The following is a 26,547-nucleotide window of genomic DNA, read 5'->3' as shown; positions in this document are numbered from 1 at the left end:
AGGCAAACAATTCTTCAAAAACTCTTTGTTGATGCATATTTTTTTCCGGTTCAATTACGGAACTTATAATGAATTGTGTATAAAATTACATAAGTTTGTATCCTTTAGGTGGCGAAAGTTTGTAAATTACAAATTGTAATGTGAGATGAAGCTACGGAAGGACTTACAAATTGCGGAAATTACCAGGAAGGATGTAGAAGTGGAGCAGAGAGCATATCGGAGAAAATGTACGAGCAGATCAGACAGCAGACGCAGTGTGGCTTAAAATCCCTATCTCCTACTTAAACGAATTGGCCATGGGTTATCATTAGGGGAGAAAGTGGGCTATTTTAATCTAAAGTGACACACTGCCACGCGCCACGAGTCGACCCTCACCTACACCAAAGTTGCACCACGTTAGGCAACAGGTATTATTGGTTTGGGAAAAGGGCTCAATGTCGAGCCAAGCTCGTTGCTGGTGTTCTCGTAGTTATCTCCAATTTTAATTTCACGGGGACAGTGCCGATGCCCTACTTTTGAAACTGAACATGCGAAATTTATTTTCAGATTTGTATTTGCTTCCCCAGCTTTTCCTACGTCGCACAAAATTCCTTATTGTATCTGGCTTATGAATAGAAAGCAATTTCGGATGAAATTTCTTTATGCTTTGAGTTTTGAGTAAGTAATAAGGTCTCTTTGAGGATATTTGAGTTCCATAACCCACACAATCAAAAGACGAAGTACCGAGCACCGTTTTTATTCAATTGTGCATGGAAAGTCAGAAAATATAATGGATACATGTACATGTCGTACGTGTACATAAAAATACATGTATTGTTACGAATATTAGCAATATTAAGAAATTTAATGAAATGCGAGATTGTGTTATTTCAATAACAGTTATCATATTATTAATATTTTATTCAATTTTGTTATAAATTATGCAAACAACTCTTACTAAACTTGCGACAGTCGTCCGCTCTCATTCTCAATTTCTGATTTGGGGATTTTAACCAGGACGTCTCGTAGCACAGTTCGTAGGAGGCTTTGACAATCCTCAGGAGACTTGTTTATCCATGCGTTGTATGAAATCTAATTATATTATGACAAAAAGGAAAATAGACACCAATGGAGTAAAACTTTGACTTAACCATGTTACATGTGTGTACCTCGTAAATCTTGTATCCCATTTTCTCAACTTTCCCTTTAAGTACGTTGAAACGTCCGAGGGGTTCGTCAGTTCCAAATATTAATTTGTCCCACGAATAAGTAATAATCGCATGATATTGTAAATCTCCACCATCAAGGTCTTCAGATGTCAAAATTTTTGGCTGGTACTCTTGTTTTCCTTTAAATGACTCTGGGACGGGAACAATTTGACCAGATTTGTTGGTACAAAATACAACATCTACATATAAAAATTTGGTATTTCAGTTTACAACTCATTTTGAGTAGATCTGAAGAGAGGTTGTTCGGTAATACCTAGAGTGCCAAAGTGGGGCACTACGTTGCAAAAGTACGCGTGACTAGAATCGCCAAGAATGTCTCCTGTCATTTCAAAGACATTTCTAGAAAACTTTTCAAAACCATGAACCTTTTGTTGTTTTGGATCAGGAACCCATGTCATAAATGTCTATTTGGAAAGAGAAAATTATTAAGTAGTAAATGCTTTGAGATTTCGTGTTCCTTTCTCTGAGATCTAAAAGTATGTTTACTAGTTGTTACCTTTGTCAAAAATCCTAAAACTTTTTCCGAAAGTCGTTGCCCAGTATAGTCAGATAGTTGAGGAGCAACTTCTTGATCCAATCGGAGAATTTCCATCGGATATGTGTACATAGATTTACCTATAAAGTAGTTCATACAGAGCAATGGTAAAACTGATCAAAATATCGACTAACAAGCAATTACCATCCTCTAGAACTATAACTCACCATATGTTGTGTTCAAGTATTCCTTAGAAAGAGCCTTTGTTATCAGACTTCTTGGATACACTCCACCATACGCAAGATGATTCAAAATAGGGATTAGTCTCTTTTGAAATATTTTAGCAATTAGATCATTCACTGATTCATCTTTTACATCAGGACTTTCAGAACTCGCTTCGTCCTCATCACTTTCTTCATCATTAATACGCACATCTCTAAATGATGATCTTGCTTGTACTGCTAAAGCGAAATTTTCCATAATGGTGAAAATTGTTTTGAATGCGGGCGACGATGGCTGATCCAAATCTTCAAATGAACGGGCCAACCAATCAATATGAGTGATGTCAAGATCTCTCGCATCTACGTTGTTCTTCTCAGCTTCTAAACGATCTGCGATGGCTGACAAAAATTTAGCATTTCTCACCCGATTTCGACTGGCAAACAAGAGTAATGCAGCACATGCATTTAAATCCAACCGAGGCACTTCGGGCAGCATTGCATTTAACAGTTTAGCCACGGTCTCCTCAATGTGGAGTCGTCTTGAAATACAAAGTCCACTAAATATCGCAGTTACACTCGCGTTTGAAATAGTTTTTGAATTATCTATACACATATTAAGGATGTCAATCACAATTTGGGTCGTTTGTAGTGGATATTTCGTTTTATAAAACACGGTGCATATTGCACTCAACTCTTCCATCGTGATAGGTCGTCTCCCATTCCTTTCCGAGTCTTCCATCAGTCTGGTGATGTTATACTCTACGTTATACAGTTTGAGATCCTTGGGTAGCTTCTTTGCCCGACAAATGCATTGGCACATTCGCACAAATTTTTCTCTAGACAAAGTATCCACCTAGATCAATAAATGAAAGTTTGGGTATAATACTTTCTAATTTGTGAAGTATATAATTTCTTCACCTTTCTAAAACAAGTTTTAATAACAATCCAGTGGAACGTAGACTTACTCCCAAGTAGGAGTAAGTCCCATAAGTTTGCATAAACGAAGCTAATGGGTACCCTCCACTTTTTCCGTTCCACTCCCCGTCTGAGACACTCGTCGTCAAATGGCATCCAGATTTTGGCAAATTTCACCTTGCCTACCTTATCCTTCGGATAAGAAAACAATCTCAGATGGAAAAGTGCATACTGCAGCTCGACTTCAGTCAGCTCTTGAAGAGAGGCAATAAGGGCGTCCACCTCCCCTTTATACTTGACGTGAAACACATGCTCATCAGGGGAAGATCTCGCAATGGCGATGAAGTTTTTGACCGCGGGATGGGTAATCTCGGTTTCAACTTGGTGGAGGTCGTAATGGAAAAAGAGGTCGAGGTATGCGGGATGATTCCTTATAAACAGAATGTTGGGGATGTTTCTTCGGGCTGCGTTTTCTGAGCCAATATCAGCATCTTCGTACAATGAGGTTGGCGAGACTCGGAAGTACCTCTTCGATGGGAAAATTAGCACCGGTGTTGTAAATTTCTCTACTTGTTGAATTTCATGTCGGCCTGAAGACAGCAATAAAACTTATTATACTTTCAATATTTGGTGTTGATGTTAATACGAATATGACATTGATTTCGATTGGTAGGTTTTTATTAACGATGTCGGAAAACCATTAGAATATTCATTGCTGTTTTTTTCAGCTCTCCACAATGTATGAAAGACGCAATCGAATATAAATTTGCCAAAAAGGACTGAAATATAGCTGCATAAGACCAAAAATAAATAGAAGTGCATAAAGAAATGCATCAATAATTTGTACACTATTTTATTTACCTGCATTCTGAAAAACTTTCGAGTTGATGTCTTTGGGAGAGATAAGCCTCCTCCATCCGTACAAGGTGGATAATCGTCGTAACAGCATATTCAAGAGTGGATATATTTTACTTTTTACGATAAATATTTGAAATAGATGAATTGGTTTATTATTTACGAAACATGGCTATTTATCCATTGTCAGAAATTCAGAGTAAGCTAAGCACATGAAAATAGTCGGCAGATATAAACTCCGCGCAACCTCACGTTCTATGAGATTGTCATTGTCGGGTTTAAAGTTTCTATATTTTTCATGAAACGTAATTTTTTTTACACAAAGTCCTAGTTTGATTTGATTTAGGAGTAAATAATCCTGTTGATAATACAAATTACTTAAGTATCAATTTTATAGTCAAATATGCATTCCAACCTAGAGTTGCCGAATACTGTATGTATACTTTGACAAATGTCAATATATATCCTAAAATTGATTAGCTAAGTTTATTATGTTTATCATCATAGTTAAATAATTACTTAAAACACATTTTGCATGAGAGATCAGCAACAACTATTTTCCAGCACAATGGCTTAATAAAATCTCGTAATTCCTTAGAAAAATTGACTATATAGTATTCATGCAAGACATTTACGGCATAAACAGTACGAGTACAAGACTCGCATTCAGCAGCTGACGGTTTCTCATTCTCATACATTGAATACCACACACTAGATTTGACCATTTAATTATATAAATAATTTCAACATGACCATCCTTATCCTGTAAAATTTGTGCCTTCGATTTCGGTTGAAAATGAGTCTCACATTGGTGCTGAAGTATGCTCAGTTTACAAGGCCTATTTCTGCCAGGTGAGGACTTAACGTATCAATATTGTCTGATTTATCAGATTTTAGCGATTTTACTTTACTGGTGAATGTTTTAGTTTCATATGTCAATTAATTTATTTTGAATTTTTTCCTAACAGCTATGGATGTGGTCGAGCTTGGCTATGCACTTCACATAAATTGCATGGAAATTCAGTGGCCGGAAGCTTGTACCATGAGACGTATCAGAGATCAATTGAGAAACCGGCAGAATTTTGGGGACAAGTTGCAGAGAAAATTGTGTGGACCAAGCAGTTTGACAAGGTCTTGGACACGTCTGAATCTCCCATGATAGGCTGGTAAGTTATAGAACAATGCATATCACTCTTTATCCTCCCTGAACGGTTCTGAAATTCAGAATCTGAATGATTATGATTTTGTAAAAAAAGGTTTCCTGGTGGCGAGTTGAACGTTTGCTATAATGCGATTGATCGTCACGTTGATGAAGGCCGTGGGGGGCAAACCGCACTAATTTACGATAGCCCAATGACAAAAACTGTCAAGAAATACACCTACGCACAACTCCAGGACAAAGTATCCAAGTTGGCTCAGGTGTTGGTGTCAATGGGAGTGTCGAAAGGAGACAGGGTGCTGATTTACCTTCCTATGGTTCCAGAAGTATTAGATTTAACTATGATTTTTTCAAACCATACTAATACGAATAGTATAATTATATTAAATTTCTGTATAAAAGGCAGTTATGGCCATGCTAGCTGCAGCCAGATTAGGAGCACCTCATTCCGTCGTGTTTGGTGGTTTTGCTGCGAAGGAATTGGCTACAAGAATTTCTCATGCGCACCCAAAAGTCGTTCTCTCTGCTAATTGCGGTATCGAACCGAGTCATGTCGTACCCTATAAACCAATTTTAGACGAAGCGATTGCCATTTCCAAAGTCGATAACTTGAAATGTCTAATTTACAATCGAGATAATTACCCCAAAGCACACCTGAAACCTGGAGTAGATTTTGACTGGAATGAAGCCGTGGAGAAAGTGAGTCGGGGGCATGACGCAGTTCCGGTGGAATCGAGTCATCCTCTTTACATTTTGTACACTTCGGGAACTACAGGTGTTACGGATTTTATTTGCTTAATTCTGAAATCGAATCTTGGAACTAATTTCCTTGTTTTTGTTTGCGATTTTTACTAGGAACGCCAAAGGGGGTAGTTCGCGGATCAGGGGGGCATGCCGTAGTGCTGAATTGGTCTCTTAAAAATATTTTTGGCATGGAGGGCCCGAATAAAGTGTGGTGGGCTGCATCTGACCTCGGCTGGGTTGTGGGCCACTCCTACATTTGCTATGCTCCCCTTCTCGCTGGAATTACAACCATTTTATACGAAGGGAAGCCTGTAGGGACGCCAAATGCAGCGCAATTTTACAGGTTCTCTCGTCTATGTGTTTTTTGGGTGTTAGAAATATTTACAAAATATATCATAATTCATAGTACAATTATGTGATTTTAGGGTAATAGATGAATACAAGGTCAACGGGTTTTTCACGGCTCCTACGGCATTTCGAGCCATCAAACGGGTCGACCCGGAAAACACAGAGTCTAAACAATACTCGAGAGCTTCGTAGGTGGACAACTTTATTTAGATTTGTTGTATTTTTAGTAGAACTACTTTGTGTTATTTATGTGATTCTATGAGATTCTTTGTATTGGTATAGACTCAAGAACATTTTCGTAGCAGGTGAACATTGTGATAATCAAACTAGAATCTGGGCACAAACATCATTTAAAGTGAATATATTATGATTATATATATTACAGTTATATATACATAAATAATTTTTGTTACATATATCGTCTCTTTATTTTTCCAAGGTGCCTGTACTGGACAACTGGTGGCAGACCGAAACAGGACACCCCATTGCAGCTACATGTGTTGGCCTGGGAAATGATACCAATCCCCCAGAACATTCGTGTGGCATTCCTCTTCCTGGATACCAATGTAAAAAAAACAATAAAAATATGTCAATATTCTGAAATCCTCACTTATAAGCCAAACAAACTTTGTGCTATTAAGTGGAGGTACTTCGAGAAGATGGTGAAAAAGCAAAAGCAGGGGAATTAGGAAGAATCGTCTGCAAGCTCCCAACCCCTCCAGGCTTCATGGAAACGCTCTATCTTAACGATAAGCTATACAAGGAAGCCTACTTTTCAAAATATCCTGTACGTTCATAAAAATTCTATAATTATGGTCAATTGAATTCTGAAAAAAATATGCCACAATTTCATTATCCACATAGGGATACTACGATTCGATGGATGCTGGAGTGATGGACGAGAAGGGATACGTGTACGTGATGGCGAGAGATGACGACGTGATCAACGTCGCAGGTCACAGGATATCTACGTCTGCTTTGGAAGAAGTGATTTTGCAACACCCATACGTATCCGACGCTGCCGTTGTTGGCGTACCTGATTCTCTCAAAGGTCAACTGCCCCTTGCTCTCTACGTCCTAAAACCCGAACATGGACAAATTTCTGAGGAACAGATTGGAAAAGAACTAATTCAACAAGTTCGGAACTCAATTGGCCCTGTGGCTGCCTTCAAACTAGCAGTTTGCGTCCCGGCATTGCCTAGGACAAGATCTGGAAAGACGCCACGAAAAACCATATCCGACTTGGCTCAGGATAAATCTGTGAAAGTAAATGGTTGCACGAATTTCAAGTGATTTAAATTGGATGTGTTAACTAATAAATTGTAATTTTTTTATTGTTAGATTCCACCAACAATTGAGGATGCTTCGGTGTATGAGCATATCGTGGAATCACTACAACGGATAGGCTATGCGAAAAATTCTTCTTTTAAATGACTATGACAATTATATTTGTTTTTAATAATAAGAAATGAAGCTACATCGGATTTGTAGTCTCTCAAAAACTTAACTGTATTTGTTACTTAAAATCATCAAAGTATACATTTCAAGGAACATTGCATTTCGTTTGTTAAGTTCGTAAAAGTTCGCATTCAATATATTTTGTGCATGTACTTAGTAAGTACTACTTGCTACTCTAAAACTAGTGTACAAACTAACCAGTTCTTCTTCACACGAATAACTTTCATGATACAAATTATTAATTGCACACAAAATATTGAAACCCTCCCTTTGCCTGACTATACATACACATACAAACACGTCATAAATAGAATTATGATAATGATAAATGTGAATTTAATATAAATTTAACTATGAAATCTCAGTTTAGGCATGCATAATTGAGTAAGTCAATAACATTTGAGGTGTAACTAAATAAATTATTAATTATATAAGCGCACTAGTGAATAGAATCATATATATTGCAAAACTCCTTAATTCTGAGACTGTGAGTATTTAATAACTATCCAACAACATTTCACCCTCGTCTTCCTTATCACGAGTCCTGAGTCAGTTCATATTATGTATGTGATTATGCTTGGTAAATTCTGTGAAGGATACTCACCTGGAAAAAATATTGATATACAGGAAAGTCCTCACAAATTCGGAACTTTTACATGAATATATTGCATTGATTTTAAAATACGCTTGCATTAATGAGACCTAAACAATTTTAGAGTGAAAACATTGTTTTTTAGTTTAGCTGCCGTAAAAAATAATAAAGCCTCTTCTTTTCTATAGCACACGTGAAATTAAGATTGTAATTAAGTGACTAACTGAACTAGTTGATTTAATTTTTGGCATACACTTAATACTTGGATTGTTTCGATGCATTCGGAAATAGTGAATTAAACTTATTACATATATAATTAGATCTATCTGAACACTGACGCAGCCTACACGTTGCAATCTCGGTAGGAAAACTACAATATTATGGTGGTGGATTGGTCTTGTATGTAATGATTAATTAAATATGAAATAATCACCCTAAAGGAGTAGTCTCACTTTGATTTCTTTGAATTGGAATGCTGTAGTTTATAGCGTGATCTTAAATAAAGCAATATAATAAAAGTTGATTAAAATCCTCTGAACCCCCAAAAATGACAACGAAAAATCTCTTTGGCTTTTATCTTGATTCATCAGTCTATAGTGTCGGTAGTTGGGTAAATGTTTCTGGAGCTATTTCAGTAAATCCTACTGAAATCTTATGCCCTGGACATTCCACTTTCACAGGAAATATTTTTGCTACAACGTCAGGACGATTAGGTGAAATACAACGTCCACGTCTAAGATCAAATTTCCATCCATGCCATGGACAGCGAATACAAAGGCCGGGACCAGGGACCTCCTCAATCTCTCCATCCATTAACGGCCCACCTTTTATTATTACACGATAATTTAACAAACCTTTTCCAACAATCAGGTTACATAGATTTGGACGTAAAAATCAATATCTAATACCTCGATGGGGACAAGTTTGGAGGACTGCGTAGAGCATATTATTATGGGAGATTATTGTAATATCCTTCTCGTTAATCCTCACATGGATTCGGCCTTCTCGGTCGACATCTAAATGGAATAAAATTCATTTTAAGTGATGAACACTGAAATTTCTGTGTTAAACACAGAAATGTTGTCAAACACTGAATATATGAATACTCAAACACGAATATTAATAATTAATACACTCACCGGCTTTGGTAACATCTGGGACTGGGAAATATAGCAAGTTATCATCCACTGGTTTATTTTTATACCCATTTTCCCCAGACGTTCCCATTCTAGACCTCATTAAGCAAATTAAAAAGACTTTCCCGTGTTAAAATCCGACCTCAAATCTCGAAACGTCATAGACTAGACACTCTGAACACCGATGTTATTTCTTCAGATCACAGTTTAAAAGTAGCTGCAAGAAACAGAAACAAACAATTATCAATCCCTCCATATCAACAAATTGACACCTGAAATAAGTAAATCATAGTAAATAATAAAAATCTGTGCATCATTAAACGCCTTCCTCTCCATATAGTCTCAACCACCAAATTAATCTGCACCTCCACCACATTAACTTTCATGCCCTACTCACCTCTTATCTTATCGTCCGAGCCGGCTTATCAAGTTGAATAAAAAACAATGCAGGGACGACAAGACACAGCTGACCGCAAATTGTTCACTTTTTCCTCATCCTCAGAGTGAGTTTCTAGCTGTGGAGAGCAGCAGAATTATTATATTGAGAAATCTCCAGTCCGAGTTTTAGTGGCCTCCAGCTACACTCCAGAAGCGCAGAATGTTATGTCGTGCTGGATTTCCTACACGGATCGGATGCCATTTAATAATTCTCCACGTCTCTCAATTCTCCCCAATGTCAAATTCACAAAATACGAAGCAACCAACAACACACACTAATTCCGTCAATAGCAAATCAAAGCAATAAAAACCAACACTCATCATCATGAATTTGAAATCCAAATTCCCAGTTTCCATTAAATAAAGACAGTCCAAACATTGAAGCAATGTCGTAATTTAGTAAATTAGAGTTCAAGTACAACTAGATAGATACGCAGTTTACATAGTTTTCGCCTGCGCCAAACCAATGGTAATTTTTAATTACCGAAAGCTGCACTTCATCCAATAAATTAGTGGTGCTGGTGGTGGGGGTTTTTATAGGGGAATTTTAGCTCTGAAATTACGCTCCCTTAAAGGTGAGCGTAGTTTCAGGCGTCAAAGGCCGTCAAAATTCTCAAACGACTAGGAGGAATTATGGTGAGTGTGTAAAAATACTGGGATTATATTAGGATTCTTGATTACGTTAACCAAGTTCAGTTTTATCTTGTATCTTTTAGGGAACCAACGCCTCGCAGTTGGAAAAAGAGATCGGAATGGAGTTCCCACCAAATGAACGATTTTTTGGTCTCGCCAACGTATGTGCTGCTGAATCATAAAAAAATTGTATACAAGGATTATTTTTTGTAAGTCAAACTAAATGACTATGATTCTGTTATTTAGTTCGGAAACACCTGCTACAGCAATTCCGTGCTGCAGGCGTTGTATTTCTGTAAACCGTTTCGAGAGAAAGTATTAGAGTATAAGGCCAAGAATAAGCGACCAAAGGAAACGCTGTTATCCTGCCTGGCCGACCTGTTCTACACGATTACTACGCAAAAGAAGAAGGTTGGGTCTATTGCGCCCAAAAAGTTTATTGCCAGACTACGCAAGGAGAAAGAAGAGTTTGATAATTACCTTCAACAGGATGCTCACGAATTTTTAAACTTTTTAATTAATCGCATCAATGAAATAATTTTGGGTGAGTTGTCAGTTTGTTCAGAACTCGAAAGTTTTTAATGAGTGATTTTTAATACTCGGTTATTTAATTAGCTGAACGTCAGACGCAGACGACAAAGAAACCTGGGTCTGAAAATGACTCAAAAGGGCAAGAACCGACCTGGGTACATGAAATATTTCAAGGTATTTTGACTAGTGAGACGAGATGCCTCAATTGTGAAACTGTAAGATTTATATAACATTCAATATACTCATATCATTTGGAAGAGAAGTTAAATTTACAGCCGGATTTTATATGTATTATTAGGTGAGTAGTAAAGATGAAGACTTTTTGGACTTGCAAGTAGATATTGACCAAAATACCAGTATCACGCATTGTCTTCGGTGCTTTAGCAACACAGAAATGTTGTGTGGAGATAACAAATTTAAATGCGACAACTGTTGCAGTTATCAAGAAGCGCAGAAACGCATGCGAGTAAAGAAACTTCCCGTCATACTGGCTCTCCATTTAAAACGTTTCAAATATGTTGAACAGTATAATAGGCATATTAAGGTTTCACATCGTGTCGTATTTCCCCTTGAGCTTCGTCTCTTCAATACAGTATGTATCTTTGGATCATCCGAATTTTAAACGTTGCATTCATGAAACCACTGAAACAATTAAATTGAGAAACATAATTTTAAATTTCAGTCTGACGACGCTGTCAATCCAGATCGACTCTATGACCTGGTAGCCGTAGTCATTCACTGTGGCAGTGGACCAAATCGAGGTCACTACATTAGCATAGTGAAAAGTCATGGATTTTGGCTCCTATTTGATGATGACATGGTTGACGTAAGCATAATTAAACAGTTTCTTAACGTAGGATTATTTATGATTTACATATGTCCATTAAATATTTGCAGAAAATCGATGCCTCAGCAATAGAAGATTTTTATGGACTCACGTCGAACGTTCAAAAGTCCTCCGAGACGGGTTATATATTATTCTACCAGTCCAAAGACTGCACCGGATAAAAGACAACCTACTCCTGCTTTCACCTTTCCTTATTAATTCTTCCTCCTCCTCACGACTACTTTGACCAACTTTGTCCACCATCCATTATCATAACGCTATCTTTTAAAAGAACCCCGTGCAACTGTTTTAACTCTCGTATAATTAATTGTATTTTTACGACATAATATTCGACAGGTTTACTCAAAATTATAAACAGAGGGCTATTATAGAATCTGCAGAATAGTTACTTGATGAATTCGATCAGAATGTACCCCTCTTAAAACACCAAATTATAGTTTTTGTTGAAAGACGAATAATGAATAAATCATAATCCTTCTATATGCAATAATAATATAATGAACTTTTATTGTTTATATAGTTGCATAAACAAACAACGAGTCATATTCTTCAAAAAATGTATACAAGTATATTTTAAACAGTATATTTGATACGCATACTTGAAAAAAGTAGTGTAGTATTGATAAGCTACAAACTTATTATTAAGTTATTAGTCAATCATGAGTCACAGTAGCATATCTAAATATCTATGATGGGAGAAAGCATAGCTCAAGAAATTTCTTACAAATAACAAAAACTTTTTTAAATAAATTTGATTATGTTATACTACAGCCAGGTATGATCACCAAAAAGTACAATTAGAACGATTTGGTGTATATGCAAAGACCAGCTTGAATACGATTCATTGGAATCTCCACCCGATTCTGGAACAACTGTAAATTTTTTCCTTCTAGGGAAGCCTTGGTTTCTTTAATAGTGTCCTTGATGCTCTTCAGCTCGTACAAGTTCCTTTCACCAGTTGATAAAGTCTACAAACCCACGAGACATGTCAATTATTAAAAAGTGAACTGCATAATAAGAAAACCCATTCAATTATAAAATGAAAAACACAACTCTCTTTTCACTCACCTTAATTTGAAGCATGAGGGAAGTCAAGTTGCTAACCAGCCCGATAGTCTTTGGATCCTGTACAGCTCGACGACTGTTCTTTGAGTTGTACGTTTCAACAATAAGCGTAGCCTCCTGTTTGCACTGATCCTGAACCTGCTCTGGAACAATCATTTGATTGGCTCCATGATCAGGAGCGATTTGCTGTAAGAGGTTGAATTAATTTTATTAGTGAATGCGTGCATTCAATAAAAAATAGTATCAATATTACTATTAATGGAATTACCTCCAGGCAATACGTCTGAATTCCTTCAACATACATTGCCATTTCCTTGTTCATTGAGTCTAAATCCAAAACACAGCGAGCATACCGAAGACGGTAATCTGTGTTGAATGGCTTTCCATATGAAAGCATCTTTTCCGCTTCCACGTTCAATTCCTTGAGTTGTAGGATTTTTTCCCGCTTGGCCTTTAGCAGTTTTGAAAGTCGAACCTATTTATGCAAATATATGGATATTTCTCAGGGTAAGAATTTTGCCAACCTATCTATGTCAAATACAAATGTCAGATATACTATGACTTACAATCATATCCAAGAGGCGGATGGGAAATCCACCAAGCATTCCTCCCTCTGGGAATGGGGATGTGGGGAATCGGTAGAGTCCATCTTCGCCAACTAGTCCTGGATTTTGAAATTTGAACGCAGCTGTGCCGAATCCGAAACTTCGCCTTGGTATTTTCAGTGCAAAGCTGGATGTGGATACCGTCTCCACTGGGTCGTTAGACTATACGGTTGAAAAACGTAAGAAAGATTATTCAATAGAATTAGAATTAGAAAACTAGTTTAACTATGGGATGCAAGCTAATCAATTTTTAATCTAAGGGTTTGTTAAAAATCCCAAATTAATTTGTTGCGGGGACATGTATATGCAGTTAATATTGCTACTATCAGCACATTGTCACAGTCACTGTTTACATACCAGAACTTCATAATCTGGAATAGAATGGGTTCCAAGGCCAGCTCGATCGAAGGTGATTCTGTACGTGTTGTTGGAAGTGTCAACGCCTTCAATGGTTCCAGTAAAGAGTCCATCCTGAGGGCGTCGTAAACGAGCAGTAACCTTTGTTCCAATCGTTAACTGCAATGGAATCTCGTCTGGAAGTTCTTTGTAGTTGAAGTCTGTAATTTTGCGCTGCTGAATCATTCGAATTTTTTGCCGTCTGCGTCCAAGTTCTTCACGTTCCTCGTCAAAAAATGCTTGAGAACATCGTCTAGGTTTTCCCATAATTCGTCGGATTTTGCACCATTCGACACGAGTCAACTTTCTCGCCTTCAAAAGCGGAAATGATTCTCGCAAGCAGGTTTGAAAATCATTTTCTCCCTCAAATAGCACTCTGTAAATCAAATTATGATGAGTTTAGCTGCATTAAGATCATGTACATAAATAAAATGCAGGTAATAAATACATAAAATAAATTACTTACTTATCAATATTGCTGTAGAACCATTCATAGCACACCCATTTGTGAGCTTTTGGTAACTTTAACAAATTCCTTAGTCGCAAGCTAATGTCTTGTGCCGTCTTTTTGTCAATAGTCTGTTTAAAGTCATCCTGAGAGGAGGAAAGAAGTCCAGTAGTAAAGTCTGTGGGTGTTGGCTCTCGACGACCTCGACTCTTGAGGGGCAGAACAGAATTGTACTCTCGCTCTTGTTCTTTCATTTGCCGTTCCTTTTCCTTCTTTCTCTCCCGTTCACGTTCTTTGGCAAGACGATCTTTCTCACGTTTCTCAATGTATCGTTGCTCCATCATTTCCAAACTGCCAGATGTCCCCGGTTCCTTTTTGATTTTAGCAATGGGTTTCATGACATAATCTGTCGATTTACGAGATTCATCTTTGATAGAGGTTCGAGCTGCTTTTCCAGGAGTACGTTCTGGTGTTTTACTTGGTCGATGTTGAATCATGTCTTCGGATCGACCGGCCCTCTGTGTAGGTTCCCTGCCATCTTTACTCTTCCGGGTTTCTGATCGACCTCCTAATTGATTATCATTAAACGCTTTTTAATTATCATTAAGCATCTTAATTCAGCTTTAGTTGGTTCATACTTTGCAGTTAAAGATTCAGTATTTGAATAAGAATTAAAAGAATAAAGACAACTTACGTCCTTTAGCTACCTCGGCTGGACTTTTATGAACAGTTTTTATATTCATTTTATTAGATTCAGCTCCTTTTCTCGGCGTTGTGTCTCCATCAAACCGCCTACCCAACTTTGTTGGTGACGGCGGTACCATTGTTGGACTTGTTAGTGACTTTTTCGATGGACGGCCTGGTTTCCTAGTTGGAAACGTAGTCACTACTTCCTCCTCCACAGCGGATGGAATTTCAACCTCTTCCCCAACTCCATAATCAAGAAGATCACTAATTATCATTTCTGGTTCATCCTCCACCGGCTCTATCTTGATCGCCCTCTTTGTTCCTGTATTTTTGTGTTGGCCACGCTTATTGAATGCGTCAGTCACCATCACATCTTCGTCGAAATAGAATCGATTCTTTTTCCTCTGCCTTGCTGGCTGCAAAATAATAATATATTAATTAATTTAAATGGGATACTTCAGATAACTGGGTCATTATATGTCAAGATTAGATTTGTCACTTATTACAAACAAGAACGTATCTTCTCCACCTTAACCAGTCACCTCTCAATTTATCGCTTAATATTCATAATAATATATATATACTAATATTATATTATAAAGTTATTACCATTCCTCTCCTATTCAGTACAACCTCTTCTGCCCCAATCTCCGGGACCTCTGGCGAATAACCTGCCATTGGAACTTCTACGGCAGGAACAATGTATTGCGCCGACCTTGAAGGCGATGATGAAGCAACACTTGTCGATGGTTCAGAAATGGAAGAAGTTCGACCTCGAGTAGATCGGCGTTCCATACTTTACTACTCGATTAAACAATCACAGCAAATATACTTCTTTCCAATTCAGATAACCCAACCCGAGTGCAGCGGTGAAAAGAAACCGGCCACCGGTTGGCTGGCTCTTCCTCTGCTGAAATAAGTAGCGAAATAAAACAATTGGTATCACCAACCAGTCAAAATCAAATGCTAGAACCACAACAGTTTTACATTAGAAAGAACAGTTACCTAATTTGCGATTCCAAGTGCTAATTAATTAATTAATGAGAGAGAGAGGAGGAACTATTTGCTTCCGTGTGTTCAGAGTGGGAAATAATGGGAGCAGGAGAGCACGAGAGAGAGAGGGACGAAGAAGACTGGACTAAAAATCTGTTGGCGTCAGTTCAACCCCGTGACGAAGGGAGGCTCGACACCCGCCGACGTTCGAATCGAGAACTTCTTCCATAATCCATGGCCTCACCAAGGGGCATCCATATCCAACCCAATTAACTTGATATTTAATTAATATTTGACTAATTGTCTAATATATTTAACTAATTAATGCAAAAATTGTGATGAAAATGACACAAAATTGATGGATGACCAGTACCACTTTCAGCTGAAATTTGCGTTTGCACACTAATAAATCTCGTGGTTGAGATTTTGCATGGGATGGATATTATTTTTATAGTGTAGTCGAGATTTGCAAGTTGAGCCAGGCACACACAAGCACATCGACGTCGTATGTTATGTTATTGTAATGTGTGTAAATCGTGACAGTTCTTTGCAGATTTCGGCCGATTGTCATGTCAACTTGATCGATTTTCAGAGGTCCAAGATTTTCACAGGTTTTGAAACTTTTTCAATACGGTGCGACAATCAGGCAAGGTGAAATATAAAATGTTTCATTATTAGTATCAATCAATGTCGGTGAAAATCGTAATAATTTTTTGTTCTGTTCCCTGTTCGCGTGTAGTTTTGCTTACGACAGGTCACTGCACACTGTCGATTCTGTGGTCTTATTGCTGTCAAGATAAGTGAAATTCTGATATCGTCACTAATGGCTTCTGGTGGGGATTCACACTCACGCCCACCGGCACAAGGTTCGGGCGGACCAAGTAGCTATTTGCTGGACCCAAACTCGTCACCTCGAGTGAAAGTAATATACTATTATATATTTTTAATTAATAAAACAACTAGGTCAGTAAATATGGACAATGAGTATGATCATTAACTCTTACTGCTTACAGTCAATTTCGGTTGCACTGACTTCTTGGTGTGAGTTACACCTTTTGTGTCTAAGGGCTCATGACCTTATATCTACTGCTCATTTGAACAGACTGGAGGTAAATTTACAATCAAATAACTGATGGTTCTTGAGTCTGATAATGTAATTTATTGTTGCATAATTTGTGCAGCACATTTCTGAGGGCTTGTACCAGTTGTTTGAGACACTTCGTGCATTTGAAAAACGCTACTCGGCGATGCTCGTTCGAGTCAACCAGTACCCAGAACCAGCTCACATTGTCTTCTTCGCTAAAACATTTGTAATTTTAATTAATTCATCCATTTATGGAACATTAAAGATGTTAAATTAATTGCTGTTAATTTTGTTTAGAATGAACGAATTTTTCATGCTGGAGAAAGCATTGAAACAATGGTATGTTATTTATGCAAATTAGTATTACATTCCATGTTCAGGAATATTTACAGTTAGTTTAATTTTTATTATAGCTCTCTTCTAATTTGGCAAGAGCTGCGCAAACAAGGGCTGAGTTTCGCTTGCAATTGCAAGAATCAGAAAGATCTCTGCTAGATTATGAAGCCGAAATATATGAAAGCGTAAGAACGGGTTATCGTTTTCGTAGGTTTGATAAAAAAAATTGGGACCAATATTAGTAAACTAATTAAAGCCCTAATTTGAGGACCTTCCTAGTCATGTATGATTTTATAATAATTATGTGTTTTCACGTATAAATAGGTCGCAAGTGCAAATTTTGGTCGGTCTAAAGTCCAAAAAGTATTTCTGCCACAGCCTCATCCGTTGGAATATATTCCTCTCTCAATTCAACCATTTGTAAGTTTTATATAACTATAATTATTGCTCATAACTAGTTTTCAGTAATTTGTGTATTCAGGTTGACTCCTCAATGGGGAGATCAAGTCCGGAAAACGGCGGTGCTCTTGCCAATTCGTTAGTATTTCTTCGTAATCGTCGTCGCCAGTTGTTGTCACTGATGCAGACCTTGAATGAGAGCCGGTTTCAATCAGATTTTAGTATGCAATGAATTTAATTGTTATCGAATCAAGTTTTTACCCTTTGCTCTTTAACTAACTATTTTTGTACTTTTTTGTTCAGCCTCTCTAGATGTAAGGGATTTTCACCATGAAGTTGAACTGGTTGAATCCGAAATGGGTCTTGTAACGAATTTGCAACGGATTGTAACAACAGTACGAATGATGGAGGAAGCCAGAGGTAATATTACTCCTACTCGTACTCCACAGTCCTATTCAGAAAGTAACGTTGCTGCCCTGTTTCGAGAAACGGTGGAATTATTTCAACCAATACGCGGACCTGCCAATACTCATCAAGGGTAATTTTATTCTAGTCCAAAGTTTTGAGGGATATTAACATCAAAATGTGAATTTACTTAGACTCCCAACTGATGGACGTTCTATTGGAATTCCTTACCTTAACAATACGCTTGGAGAGGATCATAGTCGTCGCAATTTAAACGTGGATCGTAGCTTAGCTTTCAGTTCATTATCATCTGTGAATATCAATTCTAGTTCCAATCCCAATAATCATCCTCCAATCTCAAACGAATTGCCTCTTCCGCCTCCCTCGAGATTGTCGGAGCCATTGCAACATTCTTGGGTGCTCTCAGGGTTAGCACATTTGACATTAAAATTAAGTATATGTTCTCTGCATTGTTACTCAAAATACAAATGACATTCTTTGTATTTGTGTATAGTGATCGAAGCAATGACAGAGCAAGAAGCGGCGCATCCCAAGTTACTTCACGTGGTCGCTGGTTCACTACTGACCACTTATCACACTCAAACCTGAATGATCATACACCCCGACAGTCATGTCGTTGGTACTTAAAATGCAATGTTTCTAATACATGTTTATTCATCAGTAGCATAATATTACGTTAATTTTTATAATATAAGGTCTGATGGACGCCAAGAACCAGAGTACACTGCATTGGGGGAAGATTATATGACACATGAAATTCCTTCACGAAATATATTGAATTCAAGTAGCGCATTTACCAGAGTTCCAAGAAACATCAGCAACATAACGTAAGAAAAGTAGATTATATTTGATCACGTATTTAACTAAACAAAATATATTAATCATGTAGTCTATAATTTTAGGCAGAATATTCGCTCCCGTGCATCCTCCGTTGCTGAAGTATCAGACTTTAGTAGTCACCACAATAATGAAAATGAGGTAAGTTCGATATAATACAATTACTTATCTATTGTATATATGCACTAAACATTTAATATTAAATAATTACTTTTGTTTCTTTGGTTTTTGATGCAGCTTAATTTCGATACCCCGGATCAACTACTTGCTCAGACTGTTATGACTGGTTATGACCGACAAAATGTTATGCTTCAAGATATGATGACACGCGTAATCCATTTGGGAATGTCCGTACGCAACAGTGGGAGCATTGTCAATAGGAACAACTCATTGTTGACTGACTTGGTCATTGCTGTTGACGAAGTGAGTACATCACACTCTGATAAAGAAATGTGCAAAGGAATTCATTGACATACATATATATATCTTGCCAATTTCTTGTATATGCATGCAATATTTTAATACAACCTTGGTTATTCATCTTATTTATAGATTAATCGAAACGTTGCCAGAATTCAAGAGGACGTAGCAATTTTGAAATCCAATTCAAATACTCAAGCTGCATTTGGTCCAGACCATTATTCTGCTCACATTCCTACCAGAAACAGATCAGATGACAACTGGAGAAATATTGATTCTCAGGGGCAGAATGAAAGGTCTACGCTAAACATGTTGAACCATCGCTCCTGGGAGTCGTCCCGTAGTTCTGCTTTGCCACGTGGTGAAAATTCTGCTTTTAGGGCGAATATGGTAGATATGACGATGCCACACGAACCGCTCTCTCATTCTCGGTATCCATTGTCTGCTGCTGCTATGGAAAGAAGAAGAGAGATCACGTCTGCAACTGCACCCCCACCGAATAGTGAACAATATGAAACTCCAACAAACAGTTCTAACTGTCACATGCTGAATAACCAAATTCCACCAGGAAATCGAGCAAATAATTACTGGGATAACTTTAAAAGGTTAATATTACGTTATATTGACAGTGTTATGCTACATATAGTGACTACTAGTTGTTGCAATTGTCAAAATTATGCATAATATTTTGCAGCTACTCTCGACTGAATTTACTGTCGGACTCTAAAACAAATATCCCTGGATTGTCACCTTGTGGAGGGTTGGAGGACCAACTTGCTAATGCATTAACTGAGGATCTATTCCAGGCGTCGTCCCCTTCAGTCCGCAGAGATTCACGGTCAGTTTGCTTGCTCCTCATTATTGAACTTGCAAATAAATTGAAGTCAATCAACTAGACATGTTATTTAATACTATTTATTTATTGATATTACTTGATACTACTATTGTTTTTTTTGCTAATAGTGGGGATCGGTCACAGGGGTCTTCCACAATTCGGTCGTCCTTATCGGCAAATTTTGTTGAAAATATTGGCCAGAAGAAGCGAAACAAAGATCAGAAGAAACAGTTTTCAGCATTAACTTCTGGCAGTCCCCTTCACTCGTCATCTTCAAACAGTAGTGCAGCAGGATCTCTAAATGATCTCATAGTTAGAAGTCGCTCAAGGTAAATATATATATATATATATTACTGATGTGTTTAATGACGTACGAGTCAGTAGAGTTAATGAATCTGTCTAATAAATGATTGCTGAACATGTTAATTTTCAGTAACGTGGAGTCACATGATCGTATTCTCGGTTCGTCTAGTAGAGAGCCTGCTGAAAATCGAGTTTTTTCACCATCTCACGGTACCAGGATTTCGTCTTCATCTGGTGGCGGTGGGGTCGAACGTCCGCTAGATTCGGATGGAGATCGGAGAAATACAAACGTACATGGTCATGTCATGTCTCCCCCCTCGTCTCTAGAAGTAGATTTGGTGTCACGGGATGAGTTTCTACAACTGAATAGTGGAGCTGGGTCATCTGCTAGTGGAAACGGAAAAAGTGACGATGGCGGTGGAGCAAGTAGTTCGTCATCAAAGAAGGAACTGGAGAAGCTATTGGGAACGTCTGATAATGAAGAATTTCATGTGCATAGAGCCTCGGGAGACCATGGATCGTGGCCCTTATTTGATGCTAGCGAAATTCAGAATGATAACGCTGCAGCAGCAGCAAAACCAGAACCAGATTGGCTTTGGCCTGATGGAGAAGTTCCTGAATCCTCGCATAACGCTGATCAAACTAGCGTCAAAAAATCATCCCGAGAAATGGATAGAAATGAGTAGCTGGCAGCGTAGTTTTTTATTCTATTATATTGTGTGAATCTCATTCAGACTTTACATCAGGAACTAAATCAAAAAAAAACTACAACCGTTCTAGTTTTTGCAAAATTATATGTTTCCACTCATCGAGTAATTTATAATGTCATTTTATATTTTATTAAATTTTGTTGAAAATGGATCTTAACTCTGTACTTGTTATTTATTTAAAAAAATAAGGTTCATCCCCAAATTTTTGTTTGTTTTTATGCTCATGGCGCAGGGATTTGTAGGAATGATCTCCATTGTTCTGACGTGGCAAAATTATAGCATGAGTTTGACCTTTGTATACAATTACTTTTGGGTTTTAGGAACATCACAGGCAATTTTTTTTATTCGTTCAATTTTGTATCTTTTGGTTAAACATATATGCAGAGTTATAACAAGATGGTAATGGTAAAATGCTTCGTTTATTATTAAGTAAGAGATGAATCATCGTCGGCGCGTCCCTCCAAATCCTGACGCCGTACGTGTCCCACTACTCGTCGAAGCGCTCGAATAGCCACTTGACCCACCAGAACCTCCCCAACTGCGCCCCGCTCCTCCTCCGAATCCTCCAAATGAAGTCGACGGTCCTGGTTGATTGTACATGGTGTTGTACCCGGTGTTGCTAAAATAAGAATACCCGACATGTGAAAAATTGCTAACAACTTGATTTGCAACCACTTCATTATTTAGTAGTACAACTATTACATAATTGAGTAGTTGAACATAAGAAATATTGATGAAACTTACTTTCTATTTCCAAACAAATATCCTAAAAGTCCTCCAGTAGCAGCTCCTGTCCAAAATCCTCCTCCAGCCGGACCTTGACTTTGTCTCGCGGATCCACCTGAACAAGAATCCGAAAAGCCAGTTCCGGTATTGGGATAGTAAGATGGATTAAATCCAGGCGGTGGTGGCCTTGTACCCGGTCCGCCTCGATTATCAGGGTAATCATCGTTGGTTGGACTGAAACAATAAACGATGTTCATTCATTGTTTAAGTAAATGTATAAATCCCCACATAAATATAATTAACTTAATATGTACATCCATCTCTACCTGTATTGTCGGTTTGGTGAAGGAGCAATGCAAGTTTTGTAAAAGGCATAGATCATGATAACCAAAACGACCCCGCAGACAATGTTGGTGATCGAGTTGCTTTTTTTAGAATATGGTGGAACATTCCAACCGTAACTCCCACTTCCCCCGCCGCCGCCGCCACCACCACCATAGTAGTTGTGGTATTGCTGTTGCTGACCGTGAGCCATCCCTTCCTTGGTCAAATCCATTGTATATTCCAACTACGAAACGACAAATGTTAAATAATGGAAAATCCATGAAACTTTATTACTTAGAAAGAAACATGAATTTGGCTTACACCACAAGACCCTTTAAGAACGTATGGGTCATCTGGGTAGTCGTATCCTTCACATGTGACTTCCACTCGTCCGAAACGGTAGGCATTGTCCATATCCGTTTTACACTCCCACTACAAAAGTACAGAGTCGCACTTTTAGTCAGTCACAGGCATAATTTTCATTAATTACAATATGTAGCAATAAAATCAGTAACAGCAACTCACTTGGACATCGAAACCATCCGACCCTCGGTTATAACACTGAACAACCTGTGGCGTAAAAGCTCCACACCCCGCAGTACCCCCCACACATTTTAACTGCTCCACCCCTGGCGACCTCCGACCCTTCGTCCAGTGGCCATGCCGTAACGTCAAGACTTCAATATCCTTCAACTTGACTTTGTCATCTTCATCAACACGAGAAAATTTAGTTTAGTCAATCAAATCGTTCCTCCACACATAAATAATTTAAAACTTGTGATTCTAACCAAATTATATAACTTACCTCCAAAACCCCACGATGCTTCCACGAACAATGGAGAAAACACTGCAAGGACAGCGAACAAAACGATTGTCGCTGACCACTTCATTTCCAAGTGCGACTGTGCGACACAATTACGTTCTTACAAGAATAGGACCAACAAATTTGATCTCAATTCAATAAAATTAATTATCCAATATATCCATTAAATAAATAAATAGCGCAGCAATTATTGCGTGCCGAGAGAGATCAATTTGCGATTTGTTCAAGTTAATACTTGACCGATCGATGTGCTAAGACTGACTGCCGATGAAAGAATATTGGTTGAGATGAGAAGGCAAAACCATAACAAATAGTAGATTTGCCAGTTGCCACGTGAGGATAACAAACCCAACTCGGTGACGTCAAATAGTGAGATGCTCGACTATAATCTACGTGTGCTTTCTCTCATTGTTCACTCACGGAGTTGGATGTGCGTAAGCAATTTTTCATGACTGTTCAGATTTTAAGACGTGAAATTAGGTGTCCTTTTTATACTCATTTTATACTAATGCATATGTAGATATGTCATTTGTCTTCAGAAAATTCATAGTTTTGCAAAAAATGAGACATTTTTTCATACAATTTTTTCACAATTGAATAGGTAATTTTATTTCAGGTTTTCATGTTGATTGTGAGTACATTCATTACAATAAAAGAGGATAATATCTAATTAATTAATAACAATAAGTTGCTTATTAATTAGGGAAATGGGTTTTTCATAGTTTGGTATAGCGATCATCATACATGGGTTAAGCAGGCATTAAAAATAAGTATTCATTTTTTCGTAGATAAGAATCCTCATGTCGAAAAGGTTTGCCTGCCTAAATATCGTTAATATTATATAATAACTGTCAACTGTTACTTTAAGGTGATGAGGGGAAAGATGTGTACGTGCAGATGGGGTTTAAATGACTGATCATATTGTAACCTAACCTATTTAATTTCATAGCTTAAACACCGTATATGTATTTCTCAAAAGGGTGTGTTTACGTGGAAATTTACGTTTACAGAAATATCAGAAACTGGTTTTTTAATAACGAGTAGTAATTATCATTACATAACTAATGGCAATGCGGGAAGAGACGTTCTTTAACTATATATTTAGTATCCACTTATGATAGCGTTGTTCTTAATAGATTCTTAGCGTATAAAAATTTACATATGTAAATGTAAATATTTACGTAACGTATTTAATACAGACTGACAGTTTTTACAAAATTGAACATCGTCTAATCTTTTTACATTGTTATATACACTTGGACTATGAACTATGTATAGAATCATTATACAATAATAACAAACTATTCATGGGGTAAATGTCGAATGAAAGGTTTTAATTATAGATCGTTGCATGTTATGTGTAGTCCTATTTATCAATATAATCTGTCACCGTCATAATTGTATGATGACCGAATGAGCTCCCCTTCTTCTTGGAATGTGGACAATTCGATTGAACAAATCAAAGCCGTTATAAATCGTCGTCGGCTATAGGTTTGAAAAATTTGGGCGGACTTAACATTTCATCCAGTGATTATTTACACTATTACATAAAGTAAGTGGTATTTTATATTTAAGATACGCTAATTATTGCTTCATATCAAATCCTCCCTTCCGAACTTCCTCAGCGAGTGACTATAAATCATTTTTTGAAGCATAATATTATGTATAAAAAATCGTCCGTCCCCGTAAAACGTAAGTACAAAAATTATTCAAGGTTTTACATAACAATCTCAATGTGTGATGTACTTATTATTGACGCGATGCCTTATGAATTGTTACACATCTGGGTCAAAACTATAAATACTTTCGATGATTGACTGCATTTATTATGATGTCAACGTTCAATAATAAAATCCTTACTTATTTTTTAAATAACTATTTACATACATCTTTCCGTAGAGATTTACAAACATCACAGACGATAAATGTTTTTTTTACTCATTAATTTTCCTTTTCACGCACTGGTTAAAATGATTACAAGAAAATGGACATGAAAATCTGTCCTGACGTTTAATTATGGAATAAAATAGGTGCCGATTTTAGGGGAGAGAAAGAAATTAGGTATTAATCAGAGCAAACACTAATTATAACTCAACTTTAATTTTAAAGCATACCAGCATAATTATCCGTGCAATAAGACTATTTAAAAAGTACAACTAATTAAATTAACACCATTATTAAAACAATTAAAAACCCTAAACAAATTCTCTCTATATATGGCACTCTGCATTTGAAATTTGAAACATTGAATTAAATTTGCTGATTTGTTTCAGATAAATCTAATGCGACTAGAACATAAGCTTTCGAAAGCCTGAAACGCCTCGTCCCAACCCAAATATGTAATGTAATTCAAATATCACTGAAGGATTATTAATTGCTGGAGTTGAATTTCAAAATTAGCATATTTAGCGTAATTCAGAGGACGAACGAGCGAAGGGAACCAAGTGTCATATATATTTATCAAATTGTCAACCTGGGGATGATACCCTGTACGTAAGCAAACCTTCTTTCCTTTTTTTGCTACTAGATTTGTTCTTACAAGAGTCTTACAATTTGTAAAACTAATTTTGCGTTGTAAATAGCTTCTCAATTATCTCGTCACAATTACCACACACGCTAATATAAAAATCCATAAATTCTGCACCACTGGTCATGATGTAAAGTACAAAAAATGTATAATAAATATTGTTAAGTACGAAACGGGGCGGTAGCACACTTTCTATGTATATTTTATGTATTTTAAAGTCCTTAACAATGGCGCAACCGAGTCCTATAATAAGGATCGTGAATTTGGCGGACGTCTTTTCGTACTTTTTCTCCTCTTTCGCCTCGCGTCTTTTTGGAAGATGACGTTGCTGGGGTCATCGGCGAGGTGGGGGTATTTGTGTATGCTGAATAGGTCGGAGGGTCGGTAGCCATGGACGAGGCCCTTGTTGACGAGTTGGTCCTTCTCCTCGTCCGTCCAAGGGCGTCGACCGTCCAGGCCGAGCGATATGTAGTGCTTTTCCTCCTCCCAGGCACGCTCGATGGCTCGGCGGTGGGCGTGCTTAAGCAGCCGACCCCGCTCCTCCTCCTCGTCCGTCCCGTACCGCACGGAAATGCTAGTATCCCCACCCCACAGTCTTAACTCCTGAGAAAGAAAACATTGTCATAGTTAGCAGACTAGTAGAAGTCGTAATTTGGACATTTTATAACTAACTCTATATTTATATAACAATTTGTATGCATAATGAGTAGCTTACTTTGATGCCATTTTCAACATCATGCACAGAAGTGTTGAAGAGACCCCCAAGCCTTTTGAGCTCCTCCAAGTCGTCCCTCAGCTTGTGTGGATTGTCTTTTACAAAATAGAAGCTATTTTGATGAGTGGACCGGAACTCGATGAAAATTGATGCTGAAAAAAAATCAATATTATTAGAAATGCTTACTATGTAGATATGTATGTACATACATTGTTCTACGCATTGTATTAATAGAATTACATGCAAATTGCTTACCATTTAAGACGGACGTTATCACTCCTTGAACAACTGAGTTATCTACTGTGCTCACCTAAATAAAAGAGAAGAT

At 37.5% G+C, this 26,547-nt stretch overlaps 7 protein-coding genes and 1 non-coding gene across 13 annotated transcripts in view; 3 read left to right on the top strand and 5 right to left on the bottom strand.

Moving 5' to 3' along the window:
• Positions 1–825: 825 nt before the first annotated feature.
• On the bottom strand, positions 826–3,922 carry LOC110851242. Its single transcript, XM_022098941.2, has 7 exons — positions 3,681–3,922; positions 2,823–3,409; positions 1,911–2,757; positions 1,705–1,823; positions 1,462–1,612; positions 1,149–1,387; positions 826–1,071 (listed from the first exon to the last, which is right to left on the bottom strand). Exons 1-7 carry the CDS (start codon positions 3,766–3,768, stop codon positions 937–939), a joined length of 2,166 nt encoding a protein of 721 aa, XP_021954633.1. The 5' UTR covers positions 3,769–3,922; the 3' UTR covers positions 826–936.
• Positions 3,923–4,339: 417 nt separating this feature from the next.
• LOC110851170 (acyl-CoA synthetase short-chain family member 3, mitochondrial) lies at positions 4,340–7,432 on the top strand. Its single transcript, XM_022098829.2, has 11 exons — positions 4,340–4,526; positions 4,643–4,840; positions 4,931–5,159; positions 5,236–5,608; positions 5,689–5,920; positions 6,003–6,113; positions 6,208–6,280; positions 6,365–6,491; positions 6,567–6,712; positions 6,790–7,191; positions 7,267–7,432. Exons 1-11 carry the CDS (start codon positions 4,471–4,473, stop codon positions 7,357–7,359), a joined length of 2,040 nt encoding a protein of 679 aa, XP_021954521.1. The 5' UTR covers positions 4,340–4,470; the 3' UTR covers positions 7,360–7,432.
• On the bottom strand, positions 7,414–9,666 carry LOC110851171. The gene is made up of 4 exons (XR_004835180.1): positions 9,509–9,666; positions 9,115–9,328; positions 8,884–8,991; positions 7,414–8,799 (listed from the first exon to the last, which is right to left on the bottom strand). It is a non-coding gene; the product is annotated as an uncharacterized LOC110851171 (transcript).
• A 133-nt stretch (positions 9,667–9,799) lies between these two features.
• LOC110850777 (ubiquitin carboxyl-terminal hydrolase 46) lies at positions 9,800–12,047 on the top strand. Its single transcript, XM_022098337.2, has 7 exons — positions 9,800–10,185; positions 10,266–10,343; positions 10,429–10,726; positions 10,798–10,928; positions 11,012–11,305; positions 11,396–11,539; positions 11,611–12,047. The coding sequence occupies exons 1-7, from the start codon at positions 10,183–10,185 to the stop codon at positions 11,719–11,721; spliced, it is 1,059 nt and encodes a 352-aa protein (XP_021954029.1). The 5' UTR covers positions 9,800–10,182; the 3' UTR covers positions 11,722–12,047.
• Positions 12,043–15,920, bottom strand: LOC110850776 (protein lin-9 homolog). Of its 2 annotated transcripts, none has more exons than XM_022098335.2 (9): positions 15,767–15,920; positions 15,371–15,671; positions 14,769–15,177; positions 14,093–14,642; positions 13,588–14,002; positions 13,192–13,392; positions 12,894–13,100; positions 12,629–12,811; positions 12,043–12,528 (listed from the first exon to the last, which is right to left on the bottom strand). In XM_022098335.2, the coding sequence occupies exons 2-9, from the start codon at positions 15,554–15,556 to the stop codon at positions 12,358–12,360; spliced, it is 2,322 nt and encodes a 773-aa protein (XP_021954027.1). In that variant the 5' UTR covers positions 15,557–15,671; positions 15,767–15,920; the 3' UTR covers positions 12,043–12,357. The 2 variants fall into 2 exon arrangements, with proteins under 2 accessions (XP_021954027.1, XP_021954028.1); XM_022098336.2 differs by having other exon boundaries at positions 15,371–15,668; positions 15,767–15,879.
• Positions 15,921–16,161: 241 nt separating this feature from the next.
• Positions 16,162–21,255, top strand: LOC110851366. Of its 2 annotated transcripts, none has more exons than XM_035853191.1 (18): positions 16,162–16,400; positions 16,494–16,676; positions 16,768–16,863; positions 16,936–17,064; positions 17,136–17,177; positions 17,252–17,359; positions 17,499–17,594; positions 17,656–17,794; positions 17,877–18,111; positions 18,173–18,406; positions 18,493–18,618; positions 18,695–18,826; positions 18,902–18,977; positions 19,074–19,259; positions 19,389–19,861; positions 19,951–20,094; positions 20,220–20,420; positions 20,525–21,255. In XM_035853191.1, the coding sequence occupies exons 1-18, from the start codon at positions 16,278–16,280 to the stop codon at positions 21,078–21,080; spliced, it is 3,279 nt and encodes a 1,092-aa protein (XP_035709084.1). In that variant the 5' UTR covers positions 16,162–16,277; the 3' UTR covers positions 21,081–21,255. The 2 variants fall into 2 exon arrangements, with proteins under 2 accessions (XP_035709084.1, XP_021954799.1); XM_022099107.2 differs by having other exon boundaries at positions 16,248–16,405.
• Positions 21,256–21,411: 156 nt separating this feature from the next.
• Positions 21,412–23,277, bottom strand: LOC110851277 (store-operated calcium entry-associated regulatory factor). Its single transcript, XM_022098991.2, has 6 exons — positions 22,960–23,277; positions 22,680–22,861; positions 22,476–22,586; positions 22,157–22,398; positions 21,849–22,064; positions 21,412–21,723 (listed from the first exon to the last, which is right to left on the bottom strand). Exons 1-6 carry the CDS (start codon positions 23,042–23,044, stop codon positions 21,546–21,548), a joined length of 1,014 nt encoding a protein of 337 aa, XP_021954683.1. The 5' UTR covers positions 23,045–23,277; the 3' UTR covers positions 21,412–21,545.
• A 282-nt stretch (positions 23,278–23,559) lies between these two features.
• Positions 23,560–26,547, bottom strand: part of LOC110850626 (teneurin-m) — a 54,967-nt gene continuing 51,979 nt past the window's right edge. For all 4 annotated transcript variants that reach the window (XM_035852583.1, XM_035852585.1, XM_035852586.1 and 1 more), the window contains 3 exons: positions 26,475–26,529; positions 26,220–26,371; positions 23,560–26,107 (listed from right to left, as the gene is read on the bottom strand). In XM_035852583.1, the coding sequence (XP_035708476.1) occupies positions 25,748–26,107; positions 26,220–26,371; positions 26,475–26,529 (567 nt within the window). In that variant the 3' untranslated portion in view covers positions 23,560–25,747. The remainder of the gene's footprint in view (positions 26,108–26,219; positions 26,372–26,474; positions 26,530–26,547) is intronic.

This window comes from Folsomia candida, unplaced genomic scaffold (genome assembly GCF_002217175.1).
Source record: "Folsomia candida strain VU population unplaced genomic scaffold, ASM221717v1 Fcan01_Sc006, whole genome shotgun sequence".
Lineage (NCBI taxonomy): Eukaryota > Metazoa > Arthropoda > Collembola > Entomobryomorpha > Isotomidae > Folsomia > Folsomia candida.
Note: the sequence above shows the minus strand (reverse complement) of the source record. Positions and strands in the feature narration are given on the sequence as shown.